At 38.2% G+C, this 27,262-nt stretch overlaps 1 protein-coding gene across 22 annotated transcripts in view; it reads left to right on the top strand.

Moving 5' to 3' along the window:
• GRID1 (glutamate ionotropic receptor delta type subunit 1) overlaps nucleotides 1-27,262 on the top strand; it is a 539,628-nt gene that overhangs the window by 427,068 nt on the left and 85,298 nt on the right. For all 22 annotated transcript variants that reach the window (XM_064430084.1, XM_064430089.1, XM_064430081.1 and 19 more), the window contains 3 exons: nucleotides 7,893-8,063; nucleotides 19,011-19,172; nucleotides 20,416-20,535. In XM_064430084.1, the coding sequence (XP_064286154.1) occupies nucleotides 7,893-8,063; nucleotides 19,011-19,172; nucleotides 20,416-20,535 (453 nt within the window). The remainder of the gene's footprint in view (nucleotides 1-7,892; nucleotides 8,064-19,010; nucleotides 19,173-20,415; nucleotides 20,536-27,262) is intronic.

Raw genomic sequence — 27,262 nt, 5'->3', positions numbered from 1 at the left:
GTCAAAAAACATCTGTACCCACTCGCACTGAAGCTGAGAAGAGGTGAGGGACAAACTTTTGCCTAAAAATATGCCGAAGACACTGAATGTGGGTGGGTTTTTGCTTTTGTTTTTTTTTGGGGTTTTTTTGGTTTTTTTGGGGTTTTTTTGTTTTGTTTTTTTGTTTTTTTGTTTTTTTTTTTTGTTTGGTTTTTGTTTGTTTTTTTTTGACAGAAATGCCCCAAAGACAAGAAATTAAAATAAAAATTTTAATTTCCTTGCAGTGGTGAAAATAGGGTTGGGACACAGAGCTTCACAAATTTCCTTTGGTTGATGTTATCTGTACACGTTTAAAATATTACAGTAGCCATCAGTTCAGATTTCATTATGGCTGAGGAAGAATGGGCTAAGGAAGCCAGAAGATAATTGGTGTGAAAGTGATCATGCCATGGTAACATGGACTTTTTGGAGAAGAGGGAGAGGTGGGAAAAGGACCATGGGGATAATGGGCAGCAAAAGATTGTCCAACTTCACAGCTTTGGGAATCTAGTAATGGTTTTGGAAAGATAACACAGTCAGTAAAGGGTGGCTAAAGAGGTGGGGGATTCTCTGAAGATGAAGGCATAGCAAGGTATCCTTATGGTGACAGTGGGTTATCTTCACAGGACTTGAAATCAGAGATGCAGTCTAAAGAAAACGTGATTTAAGAAAGGGCTAGGGAAGAATGTAAAGGAGTAACAAAGTAAGGGATTATAAAATAAGGCTGTGTTGCAAAATGACTCATACCAGGGATCATGAAAAGTAATAAAAAAAGCTTATATATAGCAGAAGATAAAGTGAGAGGTGATTACTTGAAAAATGGGGGTGTAATGTTTTTACTTAGTTCACTGATTCTGACTTTATAGAAACTATTAATTATTACCAGACTGTTAAGAACACCTTGTTGTAGTTCCAGTTGTTTTAGATGAATTTGAAGCACTCCACCAGGTGAGATTTAATATAGAGAAATGCTTTTGCTCGTGGCTACAAAATGAGGTATAGGTGGTGAGCATCTTCAGGAGCAGCTTAGAATCCTTGTGGATAAAAGCCAGAATGAGAATCAATGCTGTTGTGGCCCTGCTGAGTTAGCAAATGTAGTCCTCAGATAAGATACCAGAAACATCCATTGTAAGATAAGGGAGGCAATTATTTTGCTCTGTTTGACATCAGCTTGGCTTTGTTGGAACAGTATTGCAAGTGTTGGGCAAAATACTTTAAAACAGAACAAGGCATGCAGAGAAATGTTGAAAATCTAGAGAAAAGCATTTCGTGTGATGAAAGCTTGGTAAAATATGACCATGTGTAAAGGCTGAAAAACTTGGGTACAAACATAACAAGAATATGATCACATCTTCAATCTGGAAATATAAGGGAAATACAATTTAATCTTCTGCAGTGGAAATTAGAGCTAGTATTGGAAAATGGTTTATGATCCAAGTATGAGAGTGTATAGGAACAACTTCCTAGGTTACATTCTTCCATCCCATCATCTGTCTCTTTTCACACCTGGTTCTGCTCTTGTTTTTTATTCTTCATTTTTCAACATCCTACTTGCATTATATAAGTCAGCTAAATAATTTCAGTGTCAGTATTGAAAGACAAATACAACTGTGTTTTCGATGCCACTGGGTATTTTCTGATCTGCACCTTCTGCTCTAGGACTCTCCATGTATCTTTTTTCAGTGTGGTTATGACAGTGACAGTTTATGCAGAGTCACTGCATATACTTCTTACTGACCCATTTATTCAGGACTTTTGGTGGTGAACATGAATGCATGGGATCTGTGACTCATGGTTGATTTCCAGCCATGGAAATCACGGAGCTCCATCCTTCTCTGTCTAGTGAATAAGCTGGAATGACTGTGTTTGATTGGATTCTGTCAGCCAAATCCACCCCTGAGGCCACCTCCGTGATTTGACTTAGCCAGGGATGAACTGTTGCATCATGTTTCCTGGTATCAGTCATTTGTAATGGAGGATTATGTTGTAATTGTGTGTGGTTTGGATAGAAGAATGCCTCGTAATGAATTACTTGCACTTTTAATGTTTTAAATATAGATTTAATTGTAAGGTGTAAAAAGTGAGTCTGAAAGCTAAAGATCAGAGCTCCCTCTTGACTACAGTTTTCATTTGTTGCTTTTACATTACATTGATTTTCATTGATTCAGATCAATCCACACCAGAGCAGATACAAAGGGAGCATTCGTCATTAACACAAAATAACTTCTTTTTTAGCTTTATAATCACCACATTCTGTGCCATATGGACTAACAAATGCTGAAATTCAATATTTGCTTCTAAGTTTTCAAATTGCAACCTGTAATAGTGTGGAAAACTAGTAGAAATTTAATTACATTATTTTTTTTTACTGTCTAAAAGGTCAGGTAGTCTTTAGAAAGGAATGTACTATGGAGTAAAGAAGTCCTTGTAGGTTAAGTGCCAAACTCCTGTGGGTATTTCTCAGGGCACAGTGGTTTAAGAAGGGAGGAGGTTAGTGGGTGACTGAATTTCTGTATTCCTGTGTTTCAGCATACAGTTTAATGCTATGCAGAGTAATTTGAATCTAAGGTTGAAAATGGGCTCATTTCTTTATCTCTTTGAAAAAGTTGTGCTGTTATTTGTCCCATGTAAAAGCAAGCAAATAAAAATCAAACAGCATACACTGCAGCATTTTGGGGTGGATAGCAGAAAGGTAAGTTGTATTTGTAATGTCCCCTGCATTTTCTTGTAGATAGAATATGGAAAACCAGTTGATCCTCATGTACAAACCTGAACTTAATAACTGGGACTTGGAAAAAAATCATCAGTAGCTTTTGCAGTGCTAAGGAAAACCATGCTTATTTAAAAAATAAGTCAGGGACTAATTTTTTATTGGTGGAAATCTGTTTTCAATAAGAAATCTAAAACAAATCATTGTAGAAAAATAATATTATACAAATTCCAAGTCCATAGGAAAGCAAAGTATTCAGTAATAAAGAAACACCTGAAATTCTTGTAAGCTTTAATTAAAAAATAAAACTAAACTCTGATTAACACCCAGAAAAAGTTGCTTTTTAATATTTTCTCTTTTCAAGCCTCAGTAAAGATCCTGATTTGAGTCAGTAAGCACAGAGAAACTACTAAAGCAAATGCAGCTCTAATGTATTTGGCTGAATTCTTCCCAACTATTTTGATATTTGTCAGAAAAGCCTTCCTAGCTGAGAAAGAGAAGGGAAAAGTGATGTGGGAAGAAAATTTCTTGGAATTTTTTTTTGCCAGAAAAGCAATAAAAAATTTTGGAAATATAGCAAGAGTAGACAATTCATCAGAGAAGCCTTAGACAGGAAGTTAGAGTGCTAAGAGACTTTGGGAGCTCTGGGCCATGTGGAGATGACATTGTCCTCATCACTTGAATACCAGTCAAAAATTTTAGACAGCAGTTGACCTTATTCTTCCTTTTTGGACAGATGATGCTTTCCAAATGATGCTGGTGGTGCTGCCAGTAGATTAATTTATAGATCTTCAGTGGACAGATAAAACTTTCCCAAGTTCAGCCCAGGTGATCAGTCAGAGCATAGTGCAGAAAAATGGCTATTGGTGCTTTTCCTTTCTCCTCTCAGGACATTCACTCAGAGCATCTTTCTGCTAATCCTTCTCTGCACTCAAGCTCAATTCTTTTCTCTGCTGTTCTCAGAGGTCTCTCTTCACCACTGTTTCATTGTCTATAGGGGGCAGTTTTCTATATGAGGGACAAGAAAATGTCTCATGAACCCCCTGGTGTGACATACTTCTTCCTTTCCATTTCCACCCTGCACTTCTGTTGCTTCTGCCAATATTTGTCTTCTTTCCTTTCACCACCTCAGACGTGCCCAGTATGTCTGTAGGTACTACTGGTCCTCTTGATTTGAGAATCAAATGGCTTCTCAGCTGTCATCTGGGCACCTCTTTATTATTTTCCTTTATAAAATATTTTTTGAAAGTTGAGAAAAACGAGGAGAAAATAGAATAGTAATTATCAGATAAAGTCTAGCTCAGCAAGATACTTTTTTCCCCAAGGGCTGCATGTAGGCAGGTGTAAGATAATGAGTGATGAGCAGAGTTTTCTTAGGACATGGCTGTAGAGCAATATTGGGAAAACTCACTTTGGGAGAAAAAAAACTTATGAATGCAGTGGTTTTTCTTCACTTTTTTGGAGAATATTTTTTTCAGAAATGCCTATGTTATTGCATTTTGGGTGATCAACAGTCCCCCTGCAAATTGTTGTGGCCTAATTTTTGCTTGGGTGGAGCCAGGACTGGGGTCCTGCTCACTTTTTCTCTTCATATGGAAGTGCCTAATCTTATTTTCTTTGTTTCATTTTAAAGCAGCAATCTGTGTAATGATGTTTGTGTTTACTGTGATAACCAGAAGTTGGTAAATTTTTAATACTTGCCTATATCTTTGTCTTGAAAAACTTCAGACCTTTTAATAATCATTTACGAATACAAGTGGGGCAAACATTCTAAGATATTCTCAAATTGTACAAAAATACAGAGTAAAAAATGTTTAAAAATAGAATAGATATACAAGGAACGCAGTGTGGAAATTTCAGAAGATTTAGGAAATGACACATTTCAATGCAAAATGTAGCAATTTGCAATTACAATTTATTCTAATTGTATTCCAGGTACTCTATATTTATTACTTGCCTAAGGAAATCTCACTTCTCTCCTTTTGGCTGCGATCTTCAACACTGCAGCATTTATATTTATTTATTTATCCCCACAGAAATCTGTGGGTTTTCTTTTTCTGATAACTACTTGACAGTTATACATAGACTTGAACCAGTACTGGATACATACTTGCATCATGCCCAAAGAAATTTGTAGAGTTTAGAACTGGCCTGATTCTAATGCTGTGGAATTGCATAGAAAGGGTCTCAGTCTGCTAGGAGCAAGGTCATAGATGAGCTTTGATGAGTTGTTTTATCAGTGAATAATAATAATAATAATAAATAACTATTATTATTATTATTATTATTTTTCCACACTAGTATCAATGGTAGGTTTTTTTTTTTTCTTTGTCCAGGTTTTACTATCATTTTGTGTGCTTTCCACCCTGCCCCGCAAGAGAATTTTTAGTGTGGAATAATATTTTGTTAAATCAGAGGATCTTTTACTGGTTAGGCACTCAGTAGGATCTGAGAAGACATCTGGACACCCAGTGCGGAGTCCTTATCTCTAGAAATGGAGCTAATTAAATTAAATTAGGACTACATCCCTGTAGAGACTTTTAGGAGCATTGGGTAAAAAGAAGAGAGGTGCAGTACTGGATGTGTGGGAGGGCAATGAGGATGGGAGTTGGAGAGGTGATTATGCATCATTGTATTAGAGCATTTGTTAATTGTATTAGGACATTTTCTGTGGTAAGAAAAGTGGATGGTGTTCTTTCTTTAAAAGATCAATCTTATTTACATATATGTGTGTGTATTTACATGTGTGTCTATCTGTTCATGTGGGATGCTGAGAAGCCAGCAATATGTAAATGTTGAACAAATCTGCCTCCTGGGTAAACTGTGATGAACCTTCTTGAAAAATAGCTAATTGAATGATGTTTTCTGGATTTTCAACAAGTTTTCATTTATAGATGTAAATAGTGCATTGAGGGGAGTTAAAATAACCCATCAAACAGTATTGATACTACTGAAAAAATCCAAATAAATTCTGAACTTGTCTCCATGAGCATCCTTGTTCTCACTGCTGTTCTGTTTAATCCTCCAGTTTTCTCAGGGATATATTTTCTGGAAATATGTTTCAGTTCTTTAAATTATTAATGTCATTAAAATTTATAATTTTCTGTCATTACTTCTAGGAAAATAGAGATTGTAATGTGAAACATAATTGTCTGATTTTGCGATTTGTGTTATGATAGTTGAGCACAACTAAAGCAGATTTAAGTATTCCCCTGAGCGATATGACGTGCAAACTAACTGAAATTCTGTGTGTGCAGATAAACAAACAGATAAACTAATTCCACAAGTGGCCAATATTTGTGTTTCTGCCCATCTTTGAATGGCTGTGTATCACTTAGAGGGGACACAAAATGTCTGTGGTGAGAGCTGAACTGCAGGTTTGGATGATGTGTGATTCTTTGTTTTTTTCAGTTTTCAGCCATTTGTTCTGAGTGTGCCTACCAAGGGATGCAGCCTAGGAGGTTATGGGTTAAAGTTATGTCATTAAATTGTCTCTCCCTCAGACATCAGCTTAGAGGTGTGTTTTAACACCTCTCAGATCCACTGAGAGGAAATCTTGAGGGGTCTGTATAGCTTGGGTTCTGCTTATTGTCTCCTTGTAAGGCCAGAAAATGCTGCCCAGCATTTTCTGTTAAGCTTCAAAATCTTTGTCTTCTATAAGAATATATTTGTGTTCTGATTTACTGTTTTCATGCCACACCAGTTGGTCTGTCATTAATGCAATGAATGTCACCTTCTGCAAAGTTAAAAATTCATGCTCCTAACAAAAAAAAAAGGAAAAATTGGCAAAAAAGAACCGTGTTGAGCCAAGGTACAGTACTAGTCAACCATAACAAGTAATTATTATAACCCCATGGTCATTTCCTTCACAGCTTGACAAAAAATGGCAAGAAAACAAAATAATTTTTTCTTGAATGTTAAATGTCCAGGGCCAGGCTCACATCTGCTGATGATGCATCACAAGGTGTGGGCCCTGTTGACCAAGCACCTGCAGCAACATGAGCAATTTGCAGCCCGCTGAGCTGCAAGGGGCTGAGAGAGCCCTGTGCAGGCTGGGCACTGGGCTGGCCCAGCTGTGCAACCAGGGCCGTCCAGCTGTGCTGGGGATGGGCTGATGTGATTTGCAGATGCTGCTGGTGGCCCCGGTGAGGAGCTGAGATGTACAGCAGGTACCTGGGGGGTGAGTGCAGGCAGCAGATTTGTGATTCTGTGTGCCTTTCCTCACAGTGAACTCCTGCCAGGACAAAAACATCACAAGCTGCCCCTTTGTTATGATTTCAGGATCAGCTAAGCCTGTGATTTTCAAACTGGGGTAAAAAAAAAAAAAAACAGAGGTTTTGTTTTTGTGTCTGTCTTTAAACACAAAATGTGTAAAGCATGGAGGGGAGCTGGCTTCAGCTTTCCTATAACAGCAGTAGATGCAGGCTCTGTCCCAGGATGGATTAGGAGGTTGGGGCGTGTGAAAGTCTGCAGAGAAGCTTTAGAAATTGTGAAGCCTGGAAAGAAAAGCAGCCTGTCCTTGAGGTCTCCTTATATCTTCTCCCAAATTTTTCAGTGTGCACAAACTGATGTTCCTAAATGTGTCAGACCGCTCCATAAAGTTTCTTCTATTTTTTATTCCCTAATACAGACAACCTCAAAAGACTTCCTTGAGTCATTATCAGGATTAGTCTGCAGAAATGATCTACTGTACTTATGGGAAAAGCGCTTTCTTGTAATGTTGTTCACAGGTGAAAGAGCCATATTTCCTGAAGACTGTTATGTTTTTCGATTGTTATTTTGTCCTGAGGATATAGTGAGGTTCTAGTCTGTCAAACAAAAGGTCTTTCTATATAAATTTCATTTCAAGGCTCTTTTTTTTTTTTTTAAGAGATCTACTGAGACCATTTTGGTGCTTTCCTTTGAGGAACTACATCTGCAAAATTGTAGTGTTGCCAAGATGGATGGTGCTGTGTTAGGCTGTTTTCTTTTGTTTCAGATGATGTATAAAAAATAGCATTGCTGTTATTAAACACAAAATAACATTTGGCATAGACTAAGCATGTGCATCTGTAAAATATTTCTCCTATTGTATTTATAAAAAAACATGTAATCAATAATGAAAGAAATACATAAAAATTCTGGAGAAACCTATGTTTTTAAATGGCTGTGTCTCCATTCACAGGAAATCACTGATAATGAAATATTAGAGTTGGTGCATAGTGCTCTGGGGAGGATTACAGTGATCCGGCAGATTTTCCCTCTGGCAAGGGACAACCAGAGGTGCATGAGGAACAACCACCGAATATCATCGCTGCTGTGTGATCCACAGGAAGGCTATCTCCAGATGCTGCAGGTCAGTAGCTATGCACGACAGAAAAAAGTCCATCTTAAGAATTTGCCATGGGACAGTTTTCTGTGGCTGTATTAATTCAGAGGAGGAAGGAAATGAGTACAGATAAATCTGATCTGGTCAATGTTTCTTGACTTTATTAATTTATTTTATTTCCCAGTGCTGAGTGCTTTAGATGTGATGTTACATCCATGAAGTATCAGCAAGTGGTTGCACTAACTCAGAGCTGCTTTTGCATATTTCATTCTCTTAAGAATCTTTTTATATTTGAAAAAATGTCGTGCCATTATAGTCCTGTGGTATTGCTGCTTATTGCATTTATGCTTATTAAACATCTGTTGTGAAAGAGTTAATCTGGGAGGATAATAGAACTGTGATAGGTGTTGGGCTGCAGAGCATTTCATATTTAGGTAATGGACTGAATCAAGCTGATGTATTCAGTCTGTCCCTTTTCAATAGTCTCAGAAGACTCCAGCAGCTGCTAATTGTCTGAGTGTATAAAATATGCACTGCTAGTTCAAGTTTCAGGTTTTGGTAACACATCTGACTCTGGTGTTAGCAACATCTTGACATTTCTTGGCAATTTGTCCCAGATATCAGAATTTTTCTTGCAGTAATTTAAATATTATTTAATAGGTGCTATTTCCAATGATAGTGCAAAAATTCATAAACAAAGGCCTTGGACTTTCAATGGGACTCGTGTGTTTTGATTTATTTTAGACACAGTTAAAAATCTCATTTGTATGACTGTTGAAGGTGTTGAATATAGGTAAAAACTTTAGTGTGACTTAGAACATAAACTTGCTTAAAAAACATTTAATTGCAAATTTAGTCTTAAACTTAGATGGGTTGAGTGAGGATGCCATGGTTGAGCCTGTGGGCTGTCCAGTGTGGGTGTGTGTGGTGGAATGATGGGGAAGGGGCTTGGTTTGCCTTGGGGAGGGGCTGGCACCAGCCTGGGCTGCTGCAGCCTGCTTAGGAGGGTGTGTGAGGTCAGGGCTTCTGCAAGATGGAATCCTGTCCTGGCTTGGAAGAGTTTCAGACCAGGAGAGACAGAGAGATTGTCAGGGATGGAAGTGGCTTAAGATTTCCCAAGGGATAGAGGTGTTAATATTACTTATTTGCACCCTACTAAAAAGTTGTAGCTGCAGAGACTGAAATCCTTTAAGGGGCAGATATGAGCAGTTCTTCCTTGAAGAGAAGCTCAGCTGGCTCAGGGTCTGTCCTAGCCATGTCAATGTCTGGGAAAAGCCAAACACACCCCGTGTAGTTCTGAAGGTGTTGTACTCTTTCTACACAGGTGAAAGTCTGTCTGCCTTTGCTCAGAAAGAAAAGACACTTTTGATCTTTGTTAGTAACTCTGAGGTATGCTGTAATGAGAACAAAGACTGCTCATTTCAGAGGATCAAAGCAATTTCCTGTATGATGAAAAATTATCTATGCTGCACCAACAAATCACTCATTGGGGAATAATCTTCCATTACAGCAGGATTTTGAGTATTGCTGCCTATGCTGGTTTATGCATAATCTAATTCAGAGACTCATTTGAAGGGCTCTGACAGGCCAGTGAGCAAGTTCTAATTTGCAAATTTGCAAACTGGTAACTGGGAGCTGGTTTGTAGCACCAGCAGCCTCATGTCCTATTACTAAATGTAATTGGTAAGGATCTTTAGATAAGGACCCTCATCCTGCTCATTTTCAGATGTGGATTTTGGGAAATGAAACATTCTCAGTTTCTGTCTTCCAGAAATTTTATACCACCTTAGAAACTGTCTTTGAGAGAATGGTGTGGTAATGTTATGCTTTGCCCATTAGCTCCTTCTCTATGGTCTTAAAAACAAGAGAGATAAAGAAGTGCAGAGGTAAAATGTTTTTGGCAGCTGATTCTGTGATTTTCACGTTCAATTGCATTGGCATGAAAGATGGAGGGCACATGTGAGAGCTCCCCAAATTAGCTGTCCCCAGTATATTTTTAAATGTCTGCAGACATATGCAGTTATACCTGAAGTGTTCCATAGCTGCATTTATTTTTCATAGGTTTTGCCAAAACATCTTATGTAACACCTTATAGACATGCGACTCCTATTAATTTGAGTGTGACTGACATGTTATTAATGGTACTGTAATTCAGGTACTTGCAATTTTCTGTTTCCCTTTTCCTGCTTAAAAATAATAGTGGTGACCTTTTGCTGCACAGAAGTACATCACTGAATTACCCTCATTGCCAGAGGCTGCAGGAGCTCCAAGCTCCATGTCAGGCTGCATGAATCCACCAGAGGCAGTGACTGCCTGCCAGCACTGAGTCTTTGTGTTCCTTTGAAGTACTTTGATTAACACCACAGTTTGGAAATCCCTGCCTCATTCTCCCTTGGGCAGTCTTATATTAATAATTGTTTGTTGTCAAGGTAACTTCCCAGCTATTGTTGGTTAATTATTTATTTAATGACTTTGAAGAAGAATAAGCTAATCTCTGTCAACCTCTAGCTGTAGTATTTTTCTAGGGGAGAATTTAGCACTTTTAACAAGCTAGTGAAGAAAGAAACATTTACGTCATGGATTATTAACTTTGTTCTGGCTAAATTAATGAAAATCTTTTTGGAATGATTTTGTTCTCTGTGTCTTTAGTACCACATCCTGGAAGGTTGTTTTTCAGTGGGTGATCATCCCGGTTTGGCATTCTGACAAGCCTTTTAAAGATCAGGCTGTTCTGCAAGCTCATCCAAAAACTCATCTGTTCTGAATGCTTTGTGGAAATCCAATCTTATTCCATCAACCCACTTGTCAAAATTTTGCTCATGCCCTTATTTCTTGCACGTATAATATACTCATCTGGGTTTCTGCTTCAAGTGGAGAAAAAGCTTTATAAAGTTTCCTTCTTGATCGTGTTATTTGACTTCAGAGGACTGCATTTCTGTCTGTCTTATTCTTCAGGTAGGATTTTTTGTGTCCATCTTATTTACTTTTGCCAAATGGAAAAGACAGTTTAGAACTTCCTTTCTTCCACTGGCCATTGGAGGCCTGTGGTTTGGGCCATCAGTGTTGCCTCATCTGGAGAGCAAGCACTTCAGGATTTATAGTCCTAGCCAGACCTAGTATGTATCCTCACATGGCATTTGAATGGCATATAGTGGTATAATTGCTATTAAACATTTTAGATTATTTCAGAAGCGTTCTTACAGACTCAATTTGAAAATCTTTTGCTGTATAATTTTCTTCTTTCCAAGATATTTCCCTTGAAGTATTAGTTTTGATGGCACTCTACAAACTTGATTTTTGATGAAGGTATTTTTTTCTTTCATCAGGTTAGTCACAATGCATTCATAAATTCAAAATCAGATTTTAAAAATATTTTTTAAGAAAGATTTCTCTTTAGAAATGTAATTCCCATTAGTTTGTTTTGCCCTTGCTTACCATTTAAGTAATTGATGAGTTCAATCTATGTAAGATTCTAAAGATATTAAAATATGTTACAGGGACCTGATGTATCTGAAATAATTTAGCATGACCCAAAATACACAACAGGATTGAAAAGGCAAAAATAAAACCTCAGCATACTGTGTCGCAAAATTAATGAGGTTATTCTTGATTGAGTCCAGCCTCTCTACTGAAGAGCTATTCCAGGCATTGCTTGGACATATTTGAGGAGACATTGAGAAGTGTGGGAGGATATTCATTGAAAGAGATGATCTTCTCCTTGAATAAAACTTCCATTCTTCAGTGTATGTCCATCAGATATCTACGTAGGCATCTCTTAGCAGTTGCTCCTACAAAGCTGAGTTTTTTATTTCTGATCTATTTTCTGTTCAGGGGTCGCTGCAATATAATTACAGTAAGTGAAGTTATTTTTTAGGATGTGTCTGAGTGCCTAAGCTTAAGGGCCTGATCCTTCAGTTTTGTCCAACTAAATGGCCTTCTTCTCATTTGGCTTGTTAACACTGCTATTATTACACAACCGTGGAGTGCTACTGAGGGGCAGTAAATATTGATTAAACCCTATTAAAGCATTCACTTTGTCCCATAAAGGATTGATGAGCCACATTTTTCCTTTTCTTTTGATGCAAACCTATATTTGCTAGTCTCTTTAGCAAAGTTTAATTTGGATTTTTGGCCAGATGTTCAGTCACAGTGAAATTGTTTGAGTACAATGTGAATGTAAAGTATCCTTGAACTGACTTTACTGCCCATTGCACAGCACAAATCTCTCCCTGAAGCCCAATGATGTGTGTTTTCTACAAGGTGTGTTAGCAGAAGAATTCATTAAAAACCCCAAAGCACTGTGGGTGTCCCGTGGCCATGGGGGATTTTGTGATCATGCTGGAGGCTAAAACCCCAGGTAGGCTCTGCAATGATCTTTTCCTCTCTGCCTCTTTTGACTGATGGATTTCTCTATTTGCATAATCATTTCATTGAATTTTTGTTCACTGCTCAATCAGGAAACAGACAGTAGTGGCTTAAAGAAAGCATCCGTACCTCCATTTTGCATTTGTTATTGCCTCTGGAACCTAATTTGTATCTATATTTATTTATAAATGAGGTAGGATAAAATTATAATCTTTTACCCTGTTTTGCAATTCCAGCATTTGCCTCTTGTCCTTCTGTTTGATTCTTGGTTATGTTCAGTTTTCTTTACCAAGGCACTTCTACTAGATTTTCCTTGCATAGTTAGTGTTAGCTGTGCCAAGTTCCTGAGATGTTTAGTGAGTGAAGCCAATGCCTCCAGCTAACACACTTGAGCATTACAGGGTAATCCAGGCCTTGTATTATTGCTGACACAGTGTTACAAAACATACTGGCAAAGAAAACACTCATAATGATTAATGCCCACAATAAATAGCTGAAGGACAGTGAACATTCAGAGACTGGGACCTGTAAGAAGGGAAGGGTGTTGTGATATGTGTAACTGTGTAAAAACAGGAGAAAATCAAAAAAGAAAGAAGAACTGCTTATCAATTAAAAAGAGATTCTGAGAGTGCAGTCTTACAAAGAACTCTTTGGAAAGCTCATTGAGATACTTAAAACTAGAATGGGCAAAACACTAAATAATACAGTGGTTAGATTCCTTACTGTCAGGAAGGAATTTGAGAAAGCTCAAATAAATATACAGTTGAGGCCTGTTTTTTTGGTGGTTGTAGGAGAATTTTAGTCATTTTATTTCATTTGCCTTAGGGATAATAAATAAATAGCCCTTTGGAAGTTGGAAGCTGACATTTGAGTCTTTAATGAACGTTTGTTTTTTGACTGTTTCCATGAATGCCGGAGCGCTGGCTGTGATCCCGCTCTCCCCGAGCAGCAAGTGTGTATTTATAACCTAGGCACTGTGTGCTGTCTCACAGTGGGAGAGGCTGATGGCTGTGGGCAGGACCAGGACAAACAGCAGGCAGCCCCCAGCCTGCCGAGGCAGCCCTGGGGACAGCGGTGGCAGGGACAGGGCTGTGCTGTGGCACTTTGTGAGCCTCCTCCAGCTGGGGCTGCTGCAGGGAGAGGCCGCGGTGCAGGCCTCAGTCTCCCGGTGCCCCTGCCCGTGAAAGGTGTGTCCAGGCATGGAACCACCAGAAATACCTGGCTGAGCTGCAGGAACCCATGGAAAGGGGCAGGAACATCAGGGAGGCTGGGAAGGAGGTGAAGAGCTGTCTCCAAGCACAGTCTGCAGTGGACCCACAGCTAAACAGATCCAAACTTTCCTGCTGGGAGGGAGAAGAGAGTGAAAACTTGCAAAAGCTGCAGGAGGAAGAGACTTTCCCCAAAGCCTGACATGCCCTTGCAGAGCCACTTGACCACTTGCAGGCTGAAAAGACCTTTCACATCAGGGGAGAGGCTGGAGCTGAGTAAGGCAGCCTCAAATGCTCCTCGTCTGGCTCAACTAAGAAAAGACAGCAGGTGACTTTCTTCTGAGAGACACGGAGGCACCTGGTTCCTGATATGACATTGTACCAGGGATGGGACTGAGAGCCTACCAGGCCTCCTACAGCCCAGTGACCATGATCTGCTGCTGTTGATCCATGTGGGCTGCAGTGATACAGCCTGGAGTGGTCTGAGGAGGACCCAGAAGGAAGAGAAGTCAGTCAAAAATGCCAGGAGGCCTGCAAGGATGAACAAGTAGTGTTCATCCTGGACAAACACAAAACACTAAAAGGAAGTCTCTCTAAAGAGACTGGAATCTGGGACAGGAAGCTGGTGAGAAATAGAGAAATTGTCTGAGCAGCCAGGGATCAGGTTTGGAAAACTGAAGCCTGGATAGAATTAAGTTTGGCCACAAACTCCAGTCTTGGAGCTGACTGCTGTGGCCACTCACAGACAAATGTCAAGAGAAAACCCTAAATCTTCTATATGTACAGTTGGCGATAAAAAGAAAATGAGCAAAAATATGAACCCTCTGAATGGAAATAGGAGACTTGGTTACACAGGATAAAGAGGAGGCTGAAGTACTCAATGATTTATTTGCTTCAGTCCTCACTGGCAAATCCTCCAGTCACAAGTTGTGAATGCCCCATCCCTGGCAGTGTCCAAGGCCAGGATAGACAGGGCTTTCAGCAACCTGGTCTAGTGAATGGCATTCCTGCCCACAGCAGAGGGGGGTGGAATTAGATGATCTTAAAGGTCCCTTCCAACCCAAGAAATTCTGCCATTCTTTGAAACTTATTTAAGAAAACGAAACAAGTCAAATTTTCAGTCCCTCTGCTCTAACAATATCCTTGTTAGCACACCATTATACCATAAATAAACCATCAATCTTTGCTGCTCCTGCTAAGATGCACTCTGTCTTTAGAGACACAAATGTGCAACTGCACTGGGAAGTACTTGAACTGTGGAAGTTGACACACAGGTTTAGGGTATGCTGGGGTGTGCATAGCAGTCACCATGATCTCTCTCCTCAGGCAGCAGGCATTTCTGGCAGGTTGCACTTTCTCTGAACTCCTCTTCCATCTGCTTCATCCTTGGAGCTGACTGCTGTGGCCACTCACTGAGCAGTTTTGGCAGCAGCAGGGTACAGATGCCCAGCTTGGGAATGAGTTTTTGAAGTAGTGGCATCTCAGTGTCAGTTTGCCTTCCAGCTGATCTCTGGCTGGATTCCTGGCTCTGCTGGCCACTCAGGAGTTGGGGTCAGTCTTTGTGGCTTGCTGGCCTTCTCAGAAGAGCACTTGTCTGTGATTAGTCCCTCTGAAGGAGCTAAGAGCTTTCTTCATAAATAACTTTAAAAGTAAAATAATTCTGGACAATCTCATGAAATTCACATAGAAACTTCTATGAAATGACATTTAATACTGTGATAGATTTCCATTCTTGAAAATTTCTGCTGTGCTCTACTAGTGTATGGTGGATTTATTTCTTCAGTGCAAAAAAAAGAGCTTCATAAAGTATGGAATAATTCCCAGAAGATAAACCAGAACATGCCTAAAATTATTAATATACAGAGTATATTCTTTAACATATTGGTGAAGCAGTCACCATCATTCTTATAGCAGATAGATCAAAAACTATTTCAGTACCTCCAGCTCTTACACTGTCAGCAATGGAGAGAAAGAGGAACTAAAAATTACTGTCACTTCCTCCAAACATGACCAAAATCAAGTACTTTGTTCTAGTCTAGGAATTTTTATTCTATTAAGGGAAATCTCTTCAGGAAGATATGTCCTTTCTTCATCTGCTCCCCTATGAATATCCAAATAGGGGAATTAAAAAATGCTCCAGAGCTTTGAAAACTCAAAGTAGCCAAGTATGTTGCCTTGTTTAGCTTCTCTCTTGCTTTTCTACCTATTCTGAATTCTGCCTGAAGATGAATTTTTAAAATTAACTATTTTCTCATGCCTCTGACAGTACTGGTAGAATCAGAGTACGGCTGAACCCTTGAGTATCTAAAAAATTCCCTTTCAGTGGTCAAGTCCATACTCACAGGGAACTTGACAGTTCACTGAAAATTAAGATATGTGTGCAGGTGCAGTAACAAGGGTATACAGGCCATGTCTGCTGAATCCTTTTTCTTTTTACAGCTTATTCTGGAGGTTACAGGAAACTCATATTGCAAATATGATTTATGACATATGCAGAAATTTTGCTGTTTTTAAATGTAATAAATAAAATTATTAGAGTCCTGAATTTACTCTAAGATCAGACCAGAATGCTTGTGTATTTTTTTAACTATTAAAGATCCAGCCTTAATTGTGGAAATTTTGATGCTGATTTTTTCCTAGCTTGCATATTTTCTGCTCTAAAATAGAAGTGTTGATTGTGTGAGTAAGATGCAACTTAGTCTTCCATAGGTATTGCCTCTTCAGTGAGTAATGAGTAAAATGTAATTATGCATGCATGTAATTTTTACTGGAGTAAATAGAGTATGATTATATGATGGAAGGAATTTTGGTGATTAAAAAACATCATTTACTCATGTTTGGAATGAGGCTTTCAGCACAAGAGAACCAGAGTGGCAAAATACCAGTGGATAATACAACAGAACATGCAGAATATTATTTCCATAGCAAAAAAAGTACCCTGGTGTATTCTGTGTAACATTTTCTTCTGCCTTGGTACAGATCTCCAGATGTAGAATAAGGACAAATGTAGTGGAGACTTCTCTTGTGCGGACCCCATCTTGCTGTCTCTCAGTTTATAGCATTCTTCCACATGAAATTAATGGAACAATAGTGATGTGAAGTCCATTAAAGGTCTAGCTGAACGGTGAGGATTAGGTTGGTAAACACAGGATTGTTTTGTTTTGCTCTGCAGCAGGAGGTAATTTGAGTTGGGTGCAAGGTTATGCATGCTGAGATCCTCAGTGCAATTCTCCCAGGCTCTGTCAGTCTGTGGTGTCTTCTCCAAGCACATGAAAAGCAGAAAACAGTGTACCCAAGTGCATCTTGTATTTTGCCTTAGAGCTCTCTGCTAGCAAACCAAGTGCTGGTTTTGGGAATGAGGCTGCAGTTTTCCAGAACTGCAAAAGAACAGTGCCAAACAGAGAACATACAAGGCATTTCTGATCTGTGGGTGTTCCAAGGCAACAGACAATCAGTTTTCAGTTAAAAGTGAGTATGCAAAACCAAATTCAGTTGGGAGCAAAGTGGATCGTGAAAGCTTATAAGAAATGGCATTTTTTCCTTATGTATTTAAAACCTATTTCTAAGAAAGTGGATTTTGTGGTTTGAGGTGGTTTTGTGGGATCTGAGGTTTGTTTGGATTTTTTTCTGTGAAGAGTTGTTTAAGCCAAAAGAAAAGTGCCCTCCTGAATAATAAGGATCTGGTTGGTTGCTTTATTTGAAAGTTGTTTGGAAGTATCTACAGAATTGGGAAACAGATGCAATTGAGCAGAAGAAACTTGGTTGCTGTTAACTCCTTAATTATTTTCTTGAAACCAGAGGAAGTATGGCATATAGCTACTTCAGGAAACATTCTAAACAGAAACGATTTAAGTGGATAAAATAGCAAATAAAGGCAATGTGAAGTGCTTGTTCAGAGAGGCTGGAAAGAAAAGAAGGGGAAAAAGATAGCAATGCCACATGAGAGAGATTGTCCCTGATAGTATCTCATAGGTTTTGCATTGTTATCATGTAAAGATCCCCTTTTATGCTTAGTCACTTAAATAAGTGTGTATTTGCAATATCTTTTTTTCTTTGTATTTTGATTCTTTCAAAATTAACTTTTGCTTAGATATCTTTTGTTCAGATTTACTTATACTAGAAGATATTTCAAAGTACCTAGGCTTTCAATTTACGTCAAACTCCAGATTATGGAACATGAAACATTTTGTTTCTGAAGATTAGCATCTTACAGACATCAGAAGTTTACTTGCAGCCAGTGATTCAACAGTAATATATGTCTAAGCTTTCACAGACTGACACTTTTATTGGGACACCTAGAGAGTCACATTTATAGGAAGTATGCAGCTGAATTAACTTCCACCTGCAACCCTTTCCTGGTCTCTAGGCATTACTTTCTAAGGTGGACTAGAAAAATCCAGGAGATAAATGGCAAAGTCAGGGATGATCATGATTAAAGCCTACAGCTCAAAGAAAAGTTGTTATTATTAGTAGTATTAGTGTTGTTGTTGCTGCTGTATTAACAGAAAAAGCTGGATCTGGCCAATGATGTAAAGTGAAGATTTGAGTTTAGTAAGGACTAAATCTAACCCCCTGTGCACACATTTGACGAAGAGTGCATGTGAACTCTGGGAACAGGTGAAGAGGTTTAATTATTTTTTTTAAATCACTTGTCTCAGCCAACTTCCTCTGCTAAAGTTTTACCATTTGAGATGGATACCACTGCTTGTCAAAAGATCTAATCATGTATTGCTAGACGTGTCTTGGTTTGAAAAATTAAATACATAGCTCAGCGTTACTAGTCTGGTGTTCTGTTCTTACCAGAGTCTTTGTCATCAATTTTTTATTTCTGTACCTCTCATGTGAATTGAGGAATAGGGAGGCTAAATTCAGTAGCTCCAGAGAAAGAAGCACATAACCAGTCTCATGTATATTTGGTGAAAAGAGATGCTAAGACCAAAATAATACTGTCATTTCTCCTCCTTCTGTTCTAAAGAGTTGTGTGTGTATTGGATTTTGCTGTTCCAGAAATTATGAGCTGCTCAAATGAATAGAACCCCCAAGATCTTAATTCCATTCTGTCTTTCCCTTCTTGCTGAAAGGGCTGAAAAAGTAGCAATCCTTGTCTTTCTTTGATAGATAGCTGTACTCCCTCTGTAGTTTGAGTTTATATGTGGAGTGTGATCTCTCTTTACAGCACTGCATTGCAGTAACGCTCAGGCAGTGCCTGTGTGCCAGAATCCCTTGGACAGAGGGACTCAGGAGCACAGGCATTTGTCTCAAATGCTTTGACTGTTGAACATGTCAAACATACCCAGCTTTTAGTTCTTATGCCTTCTTTTGTTTTCTCTGCTGGTTTTTATAATTTCTTTGGAAGGTGCTCACATTTAAAAAAGAGGCTCATTCTTATTATTGTTTGCAGGTTTCCAACCTGTACCTGTATGACAGTGTGCTCATGCTGGCCAATGCTTTCCACAGAAAACTGGAGGACAGAAAATGGCACAGCATGGCAAGTCTGAACTGCATGAGGAAATCCACCAAACCTTGGAATGGAGGAAGATCCATGCTAGAGACTATTAAGAAGGTGAGAAAAGACAAACCACCATTGTGTTAGCAATTGAATGAGTTACTTCATGTCTACTTAAGCATTTGAAGAGGGTTTTAACTTCTATTCAACTTTTCTTTGATGTATTACAAGCAAGTGATCTACAACGACCAAGGACAATCTACAGTTATTAAACAAGCATATGATTTATGATAAACAAGCTACACACAGTGCAGTGTGGGTCCAGTGGTGTGTGTTCTGCTTCTGTTCTCATAGCTGCCTTCTGTGGAGGAAGTAGGATCAGGAGTAGTCATGGACATTGATTCATGCAGTTTTGCAGGAGGATAACTTAAGGAGCTTGGAGGGGGCAGGAGGGGAAACTAATGATGAGATTTATGACTTATGTTCCATTTTCCACAGCTCAGATAGCTTTGTATGTTAGCTGAGCATTAGTAAGGATCTCCTTGTGTACTGTATCCCAGAGCAGAGCAGAAAGGATCTGATTTGCCTAAGCTGTCACTAACAGTTACACTGTCTTGCACCATGCTGAAATACTCAAATGTGGACAGATCTGTGGCTTTGCAGATACTTGGCAACTTCTTGTGTAAAAGTAACTTGATCACAAGCAGTAATACAAAAAAACCTAATTTGTTACTATACTAACTTTTGCAGTTTTTCAGAAGAAACCCCCTGGTCCCAAATATATATTGATGAAATAATTTGCTAAAATGATGCAATTTGATCATTCTGACAAGTCCTAACGATGCCATCCTTTGTCGCTAAATTAATTTGAACTTTGGTATAATTTCTTTGCTACAAAGCCAGAATAAAACTCTGGTAGTTTCACAGAGTTGCCATGTTATCTTTCCTTCATGTTTCTCTTGGGAGCACAGCAGGCATGCCCCTTGTTTTGGGCTGGGAGTTGATGCCTTGGTACTCAAGCCAAGAACTGAGCCCACTGCCCTCAGTTGCACTGGGAGGGCTGTTGTCTCACAGTCCACTAAGGCCCTTCTCTTTTGCTTTGGGGTCTGTTTCTGTGGACAGTAATGACCTGATGGCCATAAACATTGGGTGTGTTAGTGCTAAAATATTTTTTCTGAAAAAAATTGAAAAACTGAAAGCTTTTGTCTAGCACTGGGTTTGAGCTACTGAGGAGCATGCAAGGGCCACATTTCAGTTCACTGTAAACATGATTTAAGCATATTTGACACACATTTTATGCAGAGGAGTGTTTATGAAGGCAAATGTCTTGTTCTGAAATTTCTCAAACTTACTTCCTTAGGGTCATATAACTGGGCTAACTGGTGTTATGGAGTTCAGAGAAGATGGAGCCAACCCCTATGTCCAATTTGAAATACTGGGCACCAGCTACAGCGAAACATTCGGCAAAGACGTGCGGAGGGTAAAGATATGCTGCTTCCTTCTCTCTTTTGTTTTCCTCTGAATAATATACATCCTGCCTCACAGGAGAAAATGTTATTCTTCAAGAGTGAATTAGTAGTATGCTGCAGGAGACATTTACTCTATGAGAAATATTTTCTAGTTTATTATGCACTTAAATCTTGAAAACTGGTTTTATATTGGTAGGCAGGAATCCTGCAAGTTATTTCTCATGTGCAGTAATGCCATTAGCATCCTGTGACTGTCCTCCACAATTTAGCTTATGTATTTTATTGTTAATTAAGATAGGATTGCTATAATACAAATATGGAAGATGCAACACAATTGGCACTTGTCTTACTCAGGTAGATAGCTGAATTTATAAATTACATAAACACACTAGGATGTTTTAAGTGTAGCTGCTGCAAGAACTTGAGATAAATAAAAAAATTCTGGAGAAGATAATTTCCAAAATGAAAGATGCTCTGTTGTGAAAAGTAAAGATTGACCTATTGGTGGTAGCTGGTGGAACAAGGACTGCTAAGGATTAGGAGTCAGTTAAAGTGGTTCCATTGAATTATTGACATAAATTGTCATGTTCTGTGAAGGCTACCTTGAACATGCTCAGACAGAGGGGATGCTGCAAAAATATATATGAAACTCTCAGTTGAACAGTGAGGTTCTGATTGGAACCCATGCTGTAAGTTATTTCTAAATTGCTCAGATGGCTGGAATACAGACATTACCATGGTATGATCAATGGGTCCTACATTAAACAGAGCTGACCAAAGAGGATTTCACAAGTAATTAAAATATATGTGATTTCTTATTTTCATTTGGCCATTGGTTTCTGTGATTTGCTTTGATTTGTCTGAATTACAGAAGTGTAAGTGGAAAAACAAGCCATTTTTGTTTACATAATCATCTTTATCAGCTAAACATGAGATTCCTTCAGAGCCTAATTTGGCACAAGGATTCTGGACATGAAGCCAAAGTTGTGCAATATCTTTTGTGAATATTAGAAATTCAACAGAAGGGAGACAAGTATATGAAATGCATAAAGTTCTAGGAGATATAATTGAAAATTTTCTGTTGCCAAAAACATGCCTCTGAACGCTTCAGTTTGGCTTTTTATTGTGGTGACCAGAAAAGGTTGTTTCTCAGTCCTCTTTCATTTCTAGAAGATGGAAAATTAGGAAGTCTTAAGTTTCAAACACTATGTGAATTATAAAGATTATCTTATTGTCTTAATTTTGGAAAAAGTGTTGCCTATTTAATAAAACAAGGTTGATTTAGGAGGTGTAGGAATCAATCCTGGCTCTCAGACAGAAGTATGCTCCTCACTTTATGCACAAGTATGCAAAAAAAAGTATCTGGTGCCATGTGAGATGCTCTGGACTACCCCACTGTTTGCAGCTGCCAGTCCAGGAAAGCCTGAGTGTCCTGTCAGTGCCGTGTTATCCCTAGCACATGGAGGCTGTGGGACATTCATTTTGGTCCCATTTTGTTACTGAATTCCCAAGTGGCTTTGCTTAAGTCACATAATTGCTTGATGCTTCAATATTTACCTTCCCGTAAGATTGAACATCACTGAGCACAGGTTTGAGCCTTACAGGCAAACTGGGGTGTGTGAGTGTAAGTTATTTGGTGTTTTCTAATGTGCATTTTAAATATGGTACCACAGATACAAATGCTCTCACTTTGGTATGTGCAGCACTGACCAAATTGACACACAATTCAAAGGTGTGAGGTGGAGATAACTAAGATATCACTCAAAAGAGGCAAAGAAATAGGTAAAATGACTAAATGGGAAAATTACTAAAACGGCTGACCTGGTATACTGGTGATTACTTTTGATCTCTAGTGTGCTACTTTGAGGTTATTCTGCTAGGTGGTTAATAAAGGAAGGCTTAACTCTTTGGGTGTTAAATGCAGAACACTGTAGAGTTCCCAAAAATTGAAAGGGAGAATAATTCTAGATGGGTAAAAAGCTAATGGCTGTGGAATACTGCTCTGAGCTAAAATGAATTTCTGGAAATTATCCTTTCAGTCTAATATATAGAGAGAGTAAAAGTCAGCAATATGCTACAAAGGTTTGGAGAACTTGGAAGAGATGATACCTCTTAGAGCAAAATTACCATGGAACTACTGGAGTTCAATTATTTAGGCAGCCTGACTTTTTATTATTGCAGCAAAAATATGTTACAGCTAAGAAGTACTTTTAAAGGCTCAGAAAGTCATACTTGTCTTATTTATATTACTTGGGTGAGAGACCAGTTCTTATTTATTGTCAGCTGCTTCTGTTTCAGCCTTTGGTCAGGTTTAGCTGTAGAAGCATGTGTTTTGGGTAGAAAACAGAGGGTTCTTTCTGCATGGTTTTATTTATGTATGGAAAGCATCTGTAGTTATTTATTCCTGTCCAGACCCTACAAGAAATCTTTGCACTTAGGATTAGTGACAGGGTAGGGCAAGAGACTGTAACGTTGAGTGTTGAACCTTAAAGGGAATCCAATCAAAAGCTTTAAATTTGACTTTTAACACTCAGCATCCCTTACAAAGTTTCTTGGGGATCACTTCCATGAAAGATTCCTGGGAGGATGTCCAAGTTGGTAACTCAAATCTGCAGGAATTTTCAGAGCTATTTTGCAGAGGCATCTTCACTTTCCTTTTGTCCTGAGATCTGGTCTTTCTCCAGACCATTTTTCCTTCTGCTAGGTGTGATTTAGTTATGATTGGACCTAAATATATATATTTCATTGCTCAGTGTAGCTTCTTTATTCCACAACTCATTTTGTCTTCTCCTTTCTTACTCAAGTCTAAACCATGTAGTTTTAGTAAAGGCTCACAGAGGCTTTTGTGTATTTTGTGTGTTACCATTTGTTTTTCCTTTAGGTACACTTAAGTGAAAGGGAAACTTCAGAAAATGCTCTAATTTCTTTGGTTTAGGCATAAAAGAATAGGGTATGTCCTTTAAGGTATATCACCTTGTTTTACAAAAGGCTCAAGTAATTGCCTTCTATTCACTGTGTACATGTGGAAGTTGAGAAAGTGTCGTGTATTCATGCTTAAAATAGAGATTTGTGTGATGGCTTATTGGGGTATTTGGAAGTTGAAGATTGCTAGAGAAACTGAAAAGGCTTAAATGTCTACTGCTTGATGATTGCCACTATGATTTATGTTCCTAATGTCTGTAAATACCTTCAGAAATAGCAACCAGAATATCTGTATATTTAAAAAAAAATAAGAAAAATAAGTGGATGTAAAGCGATAAGGGAACAGAATAGATCAAACAGGAAAAAGCAAAAATAAAGCTTATGTCCTACTTTCACAGTCCAGTGGTCATAGAAGGGGAAAGGAAGGCAGGACTACATTAATTCACTCCTTAGAGACTCTCTGTATTATTAGCTCTTATTAATGGAAGCCTTGACGGAATTTTCAGAGCATCTGGGCTGCTTCATACTTCTTATTTTCCTGCACTTGGGTAGATTCTACACAATACAAGAGCTGGATGATCCAGCTGTGAAGGCAGAACTGAGGGAGTTCCAGGGTGGCTTTCCAACGAGTCACCACATCACCATGAGCTCTTGAGCAGTAACCCTGTTTATTCTCGTTTGACCATGTGTGCAGAGAACAGCATAACAGCTAACACACCTTGCAGGGATGTGATTAGGCTAAGTTAGATGATGCCTGTAAGGAGCTTTATGATAATCTTCGTCTTCCTCTTTGGCAGGAAGTTTTCCTGTAAGTGTGAAATGATGTGAGTATTCCGTTTACTTTACGACAGGGAACATATTTTTTCTAAAGCAATCTGCATTTCTTTCCCAAGCTGGCTGTAATGAAAGCAGAATTAATGGTTTGCACACATTTTGTATTTCATAAGAAGCATTCTGTTCAACGTGATAATGTTTATGGTTTGTTATTCATTTCTGTCAGTTGGTATGTTTTATTTTTTTTTAAAAATAGATTTTCTTGAAATATCAGCTTTGTAAACAGTTACAGTTGTTTCCTACAGCACTTCTGAGGCAGACTGCAGAAGTCACTGTAAGTAGTTTTTGTGATATGTTTCACAGTTGTTGAAACCACATTTTTGAATTCTGATACCATGGTTTAGTTGGGATTGTTACTTTTAGACAAAATCTCATTATTATCATGATGACAAATCCTATGCTTCTTATTCATTGCAAAAAAAAAAAAAAAGAAAAGGTGTTTTAGACATCTGCAGTATCAAGTGCTTTCACCTACAAGAATATTGCCAAATCCCATCATATGCTGCTGAAAATGATATTTACACCAAAATAATTATGTGCTTCCTACCATAGTTGAATCAGTTTTACTTCCATGGAAAAATACATGACTTAATTGCCTGGGTTTAGCTGTAAAACAGATTCCTGCCTCCTGCTTGAGCACTTCATAAACAGACACTTGGGTGCAGTATTTCAGTTTTACTGTTTGGCCAAGGTATCTTTCAGCAGAAATGTAAGACTGAACTTGTGGCTACTTTAGATCACTAAAATCCTTCTGTTACTTTGCAAAGGGAAAGGTGCATAGTCCTCTCCCTCTTGGAAGAATGCAATTTCCACATATTTACATTTGGTTAAACTTTCTCTTTCTGCTTGAGTTGGTTAAATGTCATGGTGCAATAATTTGGAAAAAGAGAATTGTGATTCATCCTATTGATGAATAGTGCATTGTGTCAAACTGAAGAAACAACTGAAGTATTTTAGTCGATATAATAAACCCCTTAAATTTTTATTTCTGGTTTCCTGTGCATGTGCATATATGAGGAATACAAGTAAATGCATTCCTTGCATATTCCGTAAGTTGAATTATTCATGGTGAAAAATACAGCTTAATGTATGGGAAATGGCTATGATCAATTTTTAAATAATAGAAGAAAACTCAAGAAGAAACATAATAACCTTGAGCGTTTTGGTTTGTTTTCTCCCTGAAATAAAATGGGGTCACTGCTTGCCCAAGTTCTGCAAATTGGGCTTTTTTTCCTAGATTAAATATACTTAATGTTGTGTATGCATTCACTGTAAAATTCTAGCTCAATAATTTCACTGAAGAGTAGATAAGCAATTTTGAAAATGTATTTTTTATTGCAGATATGCAACACATAGTTATTTTAATTTTTTTTTTTAATTCTAAATTATGTTTTTGGAAAGCATTGCCAATGGGACCTCTGCTTGTGTATAGACTGTTACTTGTATTTGCAAATTGTGCCAGCGTCAACACCAAGCAAAAGGGATGTCTTGCAAATTTGAGCTGGAATTTCTCCAAGCATAAGATCGTGCTGGTGTTCCCCTTTGGAAGACTGCTGATATGACATTTTCACAGTGTGAAGCTTGAGGGTAGATTTTGAAAAGCAGCCATATCTGAGGTAAGAGTGGGGCCAGCATTTAGGGTGCTGCAGAAGTTTCCACAACCACATGTACCATTAGTTGTATATTTAGAAATTCTGTTTAATTTCTAAGTCACATATTATATCATACCTACCAGGTTATAATGAATTGTGGGTATAACATTCTCCTTTTTTCACACATATGCAGTAGTGGATAAAATCAGGATAATAGGAGTGCTAAAATCAGCATTGTAAAAACAGTTGTGTCTTTAATTATGGAGTTTTCACCAAAGCTCCTGTAATTTATTGATGAATCCTAGGGGGGTATTCGGAGTGGGATGACAAGAAAAGCCCCTTTCTGTAGCTCAGCTGATAGAGAATCTGTGCTGCAGTGTGGACACTCTGACAAAATGTGTATTTCCATACATGCAACAGGTCAGGATTTCCTGAGCTTAACAAAGAAAAAGAAAATAAGTCTTTGAAAAAAACCTACACAAATTCTTTTTACCTTTTTGGAAATCCAAACATGGAGATTATTTACAATTTTTCTTTTTCACAGTATGAATCTTGAACAAAAACAATAATCTCACTACTCCAGAAATGAGGAACAATTTGTCTTTTCTAATTTCCTGCCTGGAGAAGTATCTTTGATCCATGATTGTTTTTTAAAATTCACACCAATTCCAGAACTTTGCATTGAATGTCAGAATAACTTTTTTTAGTATACTGTCTGTTTAGCAAAACTGCTTTGAAACTAAACAATAATATTGATAATAATGCTGAAATACTGTTATCTCAGCTGTCAGATGGAATAGATGTCATCTTGGCTTTTATAAGGACATAAAATAAGGAGATCTAACATCTCTTCATTTACAGCATGATCTCAGTGTCAGGGACAGTTGCAAGGACTGTATATTGAGGGAGACCATGCACAGTGTCTTCTCTGCAGTATTTGAAAAATGTTTTTAATTCTTCTAATGGTTGCTGCCTTGTATCATTTGATAAACTGCAAATACATGTAGGCCAAGCATAATTTATGAAGTAATTTATTTCAGCAGTAATATTAAAATCCAGGGTGACTCTGGTGCCTGCCTGTGTATATTGCTCTGATATATTCAATATGTCCAAAAGTGGGTCTTTAAATATAGGTGGTTAATCTATTTGGTCATGCTTCCATCGTAGCTATGAAAAATGAATGAACTTTATGGTTTCTCTTTAGTCTTATTAAAATAAACAGCATAAATAGAAGTTATCTAAATTTCCCCTTCTATTTGTATTTTAATTTCTGCCATGTCATGCCAGATTACATTACTGTGTATGAGTAAGTACTTTCTCATGCAGGTTTTCAAAGGACCCGGTTAATGACAAGATTTCTTTGTGATCAGCCCAAATGTGGGACATGAGG

The sequence above is a fragment of the Passer domesticus genome, chromosome 8, assembly GCF_036417665.1.
Source record: "Passer domesticus isolate bPasDom1 chromosome 8, bPasDom1.hap1, whole genome shotgun sequence".
Lineage (NCBI taxonomy): Eukaryota > Metazoa > Chordata > Aves > Passeriformes > Passeridae > Passer > Passer domesticus.
The sequence above is the reverse complement of the archived record's forward strand: the minus strand, read 5'-3'. Positions and strand labels throughout refer to the sequence as shown.